This window comes from Epinephelus moara, chromosome 5, assembly GCF_006386435.1.
Source record: "Epinephelus moara isolate mb chromosome 5, YSFRI_EMoa_1.0, whole genome shotgun sequence".
NCBI classification, from domain to species: domain Eukaryota; kingdom Metazoa; phylum Chordata; class Actinopteri; order Perciformes; family Serranidae; genus Epinephelus; species Epinephelus moara.
In genome coordinates this window covers 4,495,728-4,506,014 of record NC_065510.1, presented here as the reverse complement: position 1 = coordinate 4,506,014, position 10,287 = coordinate 4,495,728, and the positions used below count along the sequence as shown (strand labels likewise).

General features: G+C 45.4%; 2 protein-coding genes across 51 annotated transcripts in view; both read right to left on the bottom strand.

Annotated features, from left to right (window-relative positions):
- LOC126389674 (spectrin beta chain, non-erythrocytic 1-like) overlaps positions 1-2,527 on the bottom strand; it is a 187,156-nt gene extending 184,629 nt beyond the window's left edge. For all 50 annotated transcript variants that reach the window (XM_050043428.1, XM_050043452.1, XM_050043444.1 and 47 more), the window contains exon 1: positions 2,401-2,527. The gene's annotated coding sequence lies outside the window, so the exon portion shown is untranslated. The remainder of the gene's footprint in view (positions 1-2,400) is intronic.
- Positions 2,528-6,669: 4,142 nt separating this feature from the next.
- The window catches only part of polr3f (polymerase (RNA) III (DNA directed) polypeptide F), a 13,494-nt gene continuing 9,876 nt past the window's right edge, over positions 6,670-10,287 (bottom strand). The window contains exons 5-7 of the mRNA XM_050044929.1: positions 9,806-10,154; positions 9,445-9,636; positions 6,670-6,875 (exon numbers count right to left, since the gene is read on the bottom strand). Of these exons, the coding sequence (XP_049900886.1) occupies positions 6,798-6,875; positions 9,445-9,636; positions 9,806-10,154 (619 nt within the window). The 3' untranslated portion in view covers positions 6,670-6,797. The remainder of the gene's footprint in view (positions 6,876-9,444; positions 9,637-9,805; positions 10,155-10,287) is intronic.

The window sequence follows — 10,287 nt, the reverse complement described above, 5'->3', positions numbered from 1 at the left end:
AGAGACAGAGACAGAGAGAGAGAGACAGAGAGAGACAGAGAGAGAGAGACAGAGAGAGAGAGACAGAGAGAGATGCAGGACAGACGGTAATGACAGTAGCTTACAACAACATTAATGAAAGTAATAATATTATAATTAATCATAATATATTAATATCTGATAGTATACATGTGTGACAATAATCATATGTGTATAATAACTTTACAAACGACTGTAACAACACTCAGACTGTTAAACTGAACTCTGTCATTACATGTGATCCTGTTACGTTCTGGAAACGTTCCACTCACATTGATTATTTCTGAAAATATTCCCAGAGGACCTCGACAGACAGTGTGTACTTCCTGCCATGGCTGCATTAACACTAATGTGTTCTCCCAGGGTCTCTTAAAGAACCTCGACAGAACATCTGGCCAATGTTCTTTAGAGGTTTGGGAAGCCATTAAATGTCAAACTACATACTGCAAACGTTCATGTAAGGTTAGGAAAACGTTCATATGTTCCAAAATAAGGTTCTTGTACAGTTTCCTAACTTTAACCCCCTGGTTACAGCGTCCGTTTGTTCCCAAATGTCTTCGAACTCATTGACTTTAATCTCAGAACGGGGACGTGGTTTGGGGGATCCACAACAGAACGTTCTGTAGAGGACCTTTGGGACCTTAAGAGAACGTCTGATGCAGGTAAAACAAACAACACAAGAACCATTAGTGAACACTCTATGTAGAGAACATCCTTTGAAAGCTGGAACCATGGGAACCTTTGAGAAACCTTCTGGGAATATTCTCTTAAATTTTAAGCAACATTCACAGAACGTTCAAGGAAACCACAGAGAACATTTGTTTTTCGTGATGTATGTACATTGTTCTTAAATGGCTTCCACATTAGGTGGAGGTTAAAGTAACCACACAGGAACCCTGAGGGACCATTACCTAAAATTGTTTATAGGACAATCAGTAGACAAGAAGGAAAAGTTCAGTGTGGGAACGTAAAGGGAACGTTATACAATTGTTGGGATTTTCTAAAATTTCAAATATTATTTGCAGAACATTCCTGAATTCAAATATTTCCCTAATGTGTCAGTGATGTCATGTGTGTCTTTGAGGACGTTCTACAGTGAAACCTTTGAGGAACATTAAGGTAACCACACAGGAATACTGATGAACACTCCCCGAGCGTATTTATGTAACAATGAGAGAACGTTTGTTCCAAAGCTGAAACTAATAATCCCTCTCATCACTGATGTTAATCTGTCGTCTGTTGTTTTGATTCATTGTTTGTTTGTTTGTTTGATTAAATGTCAGAGAATAATGAAAAATGTTCTTTAAATGTTCTCTGAGCTGTTTCATTCAACCGCCGACACAAAACCACAAATATAACGTGAAATGACATAAAGGTGTGCTCGTGCTGTTAATCAACACACAGGGCAGGGTTAGCATCAATCACTTATTAATCGACTGTCAAACGCGTTTCTGATTAAACTGATTTTAGAGCTTTCAAAATGAAAACTATGAGAACGTTACGAGGACGTTATGAGAACGTTACGAGGACGTTTCTTCTCTTAACATTAGAACACATTCCCACAACTAAACACTGTGGTCAGAAACACTGGGAGCAGAGTTGAGGAGATCAACAGTCCGGAGCTGCACCCTGGTTTTAGGGTGGGGGTGTCCGTAGATCTGCCCGGGCCCCTCCCGGGCTGCAGCCGGCCCTGCGTGACAACATCACGGCTGTGTGGAGCTCTACAGACCGTGGAGGATCCACCGAGCAGGAACGACAGCGGACCTCAGTGTTTGTGTTTGCAAAGAGTCACGTAACGTGAAGGAAACGTTCTCACAACCACAACAAGTATCCTGGCGGGCTTGAGACGGAGGCCTGGCTCGTCCCGGTCCTCACCCCGACCACCACCGGCCTGCAGAGCCTCCCACAGCCGGCCACATCCCGCTCATTCTACCGCTAAAAATACACCGCAAATGTGCGTTGTGTATTGTCCTGAACACACACACACACACACACACACACACACACACACACACACACACACACCTCCTCCTCCTCCTCCCGCGGCCACGCCTGTTTTTGCGTCCATGCATGGCGCACCGTTATTATCCTCCATCCTACTGCCGAGCCTAATGGCTGCTGGCGGGGCGGGGGACGAGTAGCGGGCGTGCGGGCTGAGGCGCATCGTGGAGCGGCTACAGAGAGCGGATGAGGCCGGGAGAGAGGAGCGGGCCTCCGGGGGGACTCTCGGCTCTAGACCGGAGCAGAAGAGTCCGATCACCCGGATCCAGCCGCGTCTCCTCCGACATGAAGTTTGTGGAGGATCGCAGCACAGCTCCAATCACAGCACAGCCACAAAAGAGACGGAGCAGAGGGCAGCAGAGACACAGAGGAGAAGCCTACCTGCTCCGGAGATCACCGCGAGGCTGCAAACTTCAGCTGAGGAAGAGGAGTCCGCAAACAGTCCGACAGGAGAGGACAGAGAGACGGACAGACAGACAGGAGGGAGGGAGCTGCTGCTGCTGCTGCTGCTGCAGGGAATGACGGGAAAGAATCCGCACTGCCCCCCCTCCTCCTCCTCCTCCTCCTCCTCTTCCTCCTCCTCCTCCTCCTCCTCCTCTCTCTCCCTCCCCTCAGTCATCAGCTCGGGTCTAAATCAAACTCACATCCTGGTGTTTATCTTTTATTCTTTGAGTGTTTACTCCGAAATCTTTGAGGAGCCAATCACAGTGTAGAGCCCCTGTAGCGCCTCCTGCAGGCTGTACACGTCACTGCAGCCACAACATGAACAAACATCCTGATCAGTGCTCACAGTGTGAGCATGAGCAGTTTGTCCTGATGAGGGCGCTACAGAGACAATGTCCAGGGTTCATCCTCTGAGGAGCAGGAGCGTTAATTCATCATCATGATGAAGATGATTATTTATAATGATGACTCCTCGTGACGAGCATCCAGACCTTAAACACTGACTGCTAACAACATTATACACTCTTTCACTGTTAGTAAACAGAGTGACGTTTGTTGGTGGGCGGGGCTTAGCTGGAGGCAAAACAATTAGCTAGCGCTAGCTAACAAGTTGTGTTGTCTTGTTTTAGACGATGGAGGAAGATGATGTGAGTGGTGCGTTCAGAAACACTCATTGTGAGTGTGGGAGCGCACTCTGACACAAACTGGAGCGTTGATAAATTGGGAGCGCTGTCTGAATGTAGCGTTGGGTTATCCAGAGCAGCGCACTCTCAGAGTGGCAGAGCGCACTCTGGACACTCTGTCTGTGGAGACGGAGCAGCAGAGCGCCGAGCGGAGTGAATGTGTGATTAACTTAACCGTTGGTTCATTCATGTAGAAATATAACGCTCCGTTTCTTCCACCAACAGGGCTCTCATTTTAGTGTAGAGCGTCAGACTGAATTTACCAACGCACCATGTCAGGTCACTCACTCTCCGGGACCGCCAGTGTTACTTGAATAAGTAAACACTGACCAACGGGACCAGACTGGCCGACCCGTATGCTCTCACTCAGTGGATGGATGATGTCACAGGAAGCCAATCTTACAAAGGAGGACCACACTTGTTTGTTTTGCTATGGAAGCTAACGTTAGCTAATGTGCTAAAAAGTTAGCGTTCCAGAGAAATCCAATATTCCTCTTAATCCCTCCCCAGTTTCTGATGAGGTGGACATGATAACCCTTAATACACATAACCTTATTCATCCCTACAACAGGAAATACTTTTTCCCTAACCTGATATGAAGTGTGCGCTGCACATGTGAGCATTTTTGATGATGGCCTCCGTCCAGTCCTTTGGTCTTATCACATTTAACCATAGTTGTCTTTGTTTTTGTTGACGGGCAGTGGCGGCTGGTTTTGAGCCATGACTCCTTCTATTCTGGCTCCCAATAACACAACAAGACAAACACATTTTAACACTCCTATGGAGCCTACAGCCCTGTGGGGGAGAGGCAGCTGCACCTCCAGCTGATAACATGATGTCATCATGATGTCATCGTGATGTCATCGTGACTCTGACACTAAAAGGGTCTTAATTTAATTTAAACTCACGCTGCCGACAGACTGTTACCAAATGTAGAAACAACTTCCCTCTGTGTTTTCATCTTGTGACACTGACTCTCAGTGAATGTCACTTGCAGGGGCGGAGTTGTGATTTGATGTGTTGGGGGCGGGGCCACAGTCAGTACAGGTGCGCAGGTACCAGGTAGAACACAACATGTTTTCTCAGAATTTTGGGACGTTCCCTTCATTAAATGGAGGATCGTGGGGATCCCTTCAGTTTTTGGGGAAATCAAAGTGAAATAAATTTTGCTGACTGAATGTCGTCCGATAAAAACCGACACACTAACCAGTGTTCTAATGTGTGTGTTAGTAGCTGTGATAAACCACCAGTGTGAAAACAAAATCCAAAGTGCTGACGTTTTGGTTTGAAGGAATCAAACCGCATTTCAAACGACAGTAAACATCACACTGCATAATAATATAATGAAGTATTTATCAGGGGCGAGGAAAATCGATACAGCAAAGTATCACAATATTTTTGTGTGGCAGTTTCATATCATCACGCACAATTATTAATATGACAAATTAAACTTTAGGTGGTCGACTGCAGTGATATGAGGAGGAGCTTTTTCAGTCCAACAGACACATTTTACTGCTGCAAACAAAAATGTGTGACGTGAGATGAACAGACCGAAAACTTTTAGTTTTTCCTTCAGGGACAAAATTTACAGCTGAACAAAGGTAATAAATCACAACATATTTTATCACAATACTCAGCACAAAGCAACATATTTAAAATCACAATAATACTGTACGATGGATCCTTCGTTTAGACGTGGACAAATGGACCAGACAACGCTGCAAACACATTGTGGTTTCAACAACGCTCTAGTGTAGTTAGAGAACTTTAGAAAGTTGCATTTAAGAAGCTTAATGGAGAAAAAGGGAACCACAGAAGAACCATTAGTGACCGTTGTCTGAGGGTTTTTATGTAACGCTCTGTGGAGAACATCCTTCGAGACTTGCAACCATGAGAATGAACCCTCAACTTTAAAGCAACATTCACAGAACATTCCTGAAAACCACCGACAGTATTTGTTCTTTTTGTGATGCACAGTGTTCTTATGTGGTTCCTGGGATGTTCTTTTAACATTAGAAGAAAACAGATTATTGGAACGTTCTAAGAACATGGTTCCACTCATTAGCTGGAGGTTAAAGAAACCACATAGGAACACCAAGAGAACGTTACAGGAGTATTCGACCAAATATTGGGGACTAACAGTTTTCCATATGTGTTCACTCGAACTTTTTCATTTCCTTAAAAAACGTTCCTAGTGCAGTAAGAGAACATTAGAATGTTGCATACAAGCTGTCATGGATGTAAAAGGAACCACAGAAGAACCATTAGTGACCGTTCCCTGAGGGTTTTTATGTAAACAAAGGTAAGATAAGGTTCTCGTACACTTTTCCTAGATTTATCTCTCTGGTTGTTACAGCGTCTGTTGGTTCCCAAATGTCTCACGGCTCGCTGAGTTCAATTTTAGAACGTGAACGTGGTTTAGGGGAACCACAAGACAGCGTTCGTAGAGACTCTCAGTTACGACCACTGGAACTTTGAGGGAACATTACAGGAATGCTTTTTGTCTTAACTTTAGTAATTAACAAAGAACGTTCCTGAAAACCAAATATTCCTCTAGGATGTTCTTCTGACATTAGCAGAACCACACAGGAACCCTGAGGGAACGTTCCTCGAAGGTGTTAATGGAACAATTAGAGGACAAGAACAAGTTCAGCGTGGAAACGTCAAGGGAATGTTACGATTGTTGGGATTCTCCAAATTTTGGATTATTTCTAGAACATTCCTGAAACCAAATATTGCTGTCTGGAAGTTTCTCATATTTGTTCTCAGGAAGGTTTTCCTAATGTATCACTGACGTTATGTTTGTCTTTGAGGATGTTCTTCTAATATTATCAAAATGTTTTGACAGTAGAACCTTTAAGGAACGTTCTCCAGAGGTTTTGTGGAGGTTAAGGTAGCCACACAGGTACACTGGTGAATGAAACATTGAGAGAACGTTGTTTGTGGCGCTGAAACTGAACGCTGAACTTTTCATTTTTGACGTTAATCTGTCGTCTGTTGTTCGTTCAGTTAAATGTCTGAGTGGAACCATCAGAGGACGTTTTGACGAGAACAATGAAAAGGAACGGCTCTGATTCTATGGCATCGCATCAGTGGTGAGAGCTGCCGAGGCTGATGGGTAGTGTAGTCTTTATGGCAGAGACCAAGCAGGTGGAAGCGTGGAGTGTTTGTGTCTGATGAGCAGGAGCTGAGTTCCTGAGCGGTCAGTATGAGAACATGAGAACATGTTGTGTAAAGTGAGCCGTGCTGACGGTCAGCACTGAGCCCATTACGCTCTGATGGAGCACTTTAACCATGTCTGATGGAAAACACTAACGAGAGCTGTGATTGGATAAACACACTCAGAGTGCATCAGAGAACACCGGCCTCATACCTGAGTGCTGCTGTCGGGACTGTTCTCATATCCATTCATTATTTAGTCCACAAACGTCCTGAATACTTAAAGGGTCAGTACACCACATCAAACAACACACTGTCACACACTCTGCTGTGATGAGTTCAGGTTTGAAGCCACAACGACACATTTCTCATTCCTGCTTTTATTAAACTTCGCAATAAATACAAAAAATAACTGAGGTGGATCACAGAGCGCCGGGAAAATAGAGTCAAAGTTTCCTCACAGAGAAAAGAACAGAGAGACGACAGCAGCCGTCAGAAGTCCAACCACTCCGTCATGTAGATACAGTTGGATGGAGAGATTTCTCCTCCTTCGTGACAGTCATCAAACACCTGAGGACAAAAGACAGGAAGTCAGCGCTCAGCTATGGAAACCCTTTGACACGGTCCTTTAGAATTCAACACATGCAGACAGCTGTTGGATCACGGGTTCAGACTACACAACATGTTTGTCCAGTGGCGGTTCTAGCCTAAATGGCGCCCTGGGCGACACCCCCCTTGAAGGTCAAGTTAACTTTATTTAAAGTTATTTCCTATATAGCTCCAGATCTCAACAGAAGTATCAGGATCCGCTACTGTGTTTGTGTGTTCCTACAGGTGACTGGAGTCATAAAACCTGTCTGTGACTTGGCCGACAGACATGACTGACTACATGTTGGTCCACCACCAATCATCACTTTGGTTGAACTGAGACACAGCTCATGACAGTCACTGAATCCTCCACAGGAAGTTCCTGTAAATGTTTCACAATAAAAGCCTCTTTAGAAAATAAAGGGATTCTCTTAGCTGAAATGATGAGGGGCTTTTAATTTGAAACAGGAAGTGTTGAGTTTGATTAAACTNGCAGTACTCAGCGGGTTGATAAAGTGCCTCTGCTGTTTCCTTTTTACTCTGTGTGCTAACGTCCCCACAGGAAATATCTCAAAGGCTGGGCTGTTGTTGTCATACAGTTTCCACGGCAACAGATTACTCGGTGTTCCTATTGGTCAAAGTGACGGCTGTGACGGGAGAAGAAAATCAAACATGCAAGACTTTCTGTGGGGACGTCGTGAGACGTCTCAGACGTGGCGTCAGTTGTCGTTAATTATGACACACTACACAAGCAGGATGTGATAGCAAAAAAAAAAATCCTAAGCCTGAATTTTTTTCCAGGTTGAGGCACGAGGAATGGGTCGTCATTCCCCCGTATTGACGTATTACAAAAGTGGACGGCGATAAAACCGCGAGAGCGAGGCGGCCACAGTTTTTAGAGCCAGGCGCTGCAGTTGTTCTCCACCAACTGCAGCGCCTGGCTCTCACCTGATCTAACAGCTGATTGGTTCAGATGTCGACTCAACAAGATGACATTTTAGATAAACTTTCTGTTGAATTTCAGAGATTTAAATTGTATTTGTCTGATCTGAAGGTTTATTCTGTGACAGAAACATGTTGTGTGACTAATGGTGAAGTTCATAAACCACACAGAGTCTACTGTGTATTAACAGTTTAACATCACAGACTGGTGGTCAGTGGGATGTGAGGACTCTAAACTAACGTGTACAGATGTGAAGCCCTGACTGTATCTGACTGAGCCTTAATGAAAGCTGTTGTCTTGTATAAAATATGAAGCTTACAGTCAAGCACAGTGTATTCAGTCTCTGTTGCCATGGCGACAGGTCACACTGATATGATGCTGATTTACAGCAGAGTTCATGAACCATGAACATAAACTACAGATCACCTGTAAAGCATTTTAATAAATTAATCTATCATAATTTAAACAACTGGAGACTGAGAACAAACTGATATATGGGTCTGATCACTTTTTTAATAAACTGATATCATTCCAGACAGGATGTTAGTGTGTCTGTGACTTCCTGTACGGACTGAAGGCTGCTGGAAACTGTCTGGAAACTGTACGACTTCACCGCAGCTTTTTGTCACCGCCTCCTGCTGCAGCCGCCTGCTCTCGTCTCCTTTACAGGCGAGGCGCAGTTCATCTCAAACGAGCCTATTAACAAGACAACGCAGTCTGTCAGCGGTGACTGCAGCTCCTGGTAAACGCGTTACGTGTTTTATTGCACGCACAGCGGCTTTATGAGCGGGGTCTAATTCATGCTGTGATAGGACTGTCTTGCCGCTGGTTGCATACATCAATTTACGTGTCCGTCTGTGCCTCTTTTAGCCACGCCCAACGCCATTTAATTTTGAGTCCTTTATCGACTATCAGGACGTTTTCCCAGGTTTCATTAACTTACTTTGCATCTTGATGAGAGAGTCTACGGCACGGGCTCCACTACAATCTGAAGTTGGCTCTGAACCAAATCTGTTCCTGCCCCCAAGACCCACCCCCGCTCTACTTCTGATTGGCTAGTAGCCTAACTTTGGTCTGGTTGAGAGCGAGAGGTCTCTGTTTAAACTGTCTGCGACGCACACATATATCCCACATCACCTTTTTTTTTTTTTCCCTCGCCACACGCCGGAAATCCGGCACGGTGCTGGATGCCCATCACCCCTGCATGAGATGAAACCATGGATTATGGTGGACGACACCCATTGTTGTTCACGATGTGAGCCGAAACCGTACGATGCCATGTCAGGCTGTGATCAGGCTGATATCGTGGAGTCTGTTACATTTAGGTTCTTTATCTGATTATTGACATTTGCAAAGGATGAAATGAGTGACGTCCCCGCAACGTCTCTTGACAGCAGAGAACACTGTGACAGCTTGGATGTTGGATTTGTTCTCGGTGAGCCTCCATCATTACTGAGTCTGAGTGTTTGTGAAGAGAACTGCCGACAACGTAAAAGCATCAAAGACCATTCAGACATAGGACGAATCCTCTCACTCGTCTGATTGGACAGCGTCGGGCTCTGTGGCGGCACATCACTAACTCTATGAACAGTGGTGTAGATGTGTTACCGGGCAGAGTCCGCAGGGCGTCCTGACGAGGCCGGTGGGTTGGATGACGGCGTTGACGCCACGGTAAAGTTTCATCTGTCCATCCACGCTACCCACAGTTCCCTCCTTGGCGGCGATAACAGTCATCTCCACCTTCCCGTCGTAGATCAGCGTGTTCAGGATGGTCTCGATGTCGTCCATGGACAGATCCACCTGCAGTCAAACACCTGTCAGTTAACCTGAGAGTGACGGCAGTAGAGTCAAAAACCAGCTCTGACATGACCTGAGTCACATTCACATACAAAGTAAAACATGCGGATCAGCAGGTCAGTGTCTGTGGTGTGTGAGGTCATAAAAGGGGGCGTGGCTGTGACAGCATCACCTTGCTGATTCCCAGCTCACAGATGTACTTCCAGACTTCATGCGAGGTGGCGAAGGAGCTGTTCCTCTGAACCATGGGACTCTGTTTGCTGTCTCTCGCTGCTTCAGCCTGAACACACAACACAGTCATGTGACCAACAGAAACATCTGAACCGTCTGCAGCTGACCATGTGACCCAACAGGACGTGTCGTCATGAGCAACAGAGCGAGTGAGCTTTGATAGCATTTCTAAAAAAAAAACCATTAGCTTAAGGTGAAATGGTTGTTGACTCTGCTGCAGGGCAGAGAAAACAGTGCGACAGTGGCAGCAGGATGACCCTTTTATGGTCGGAGTCACGATGACATCACAATGACATCATGTTATCAGCTGGAGGTGCAGCTGCCTCTCCCCCACAGGGCTGTAGGCTCCATAGGAGTGTTAAAATGTGTTTGTCTTGTTGTGTTATTGGGAGCCAGAATAGAAGGAGTCATGGCTCAAAACCA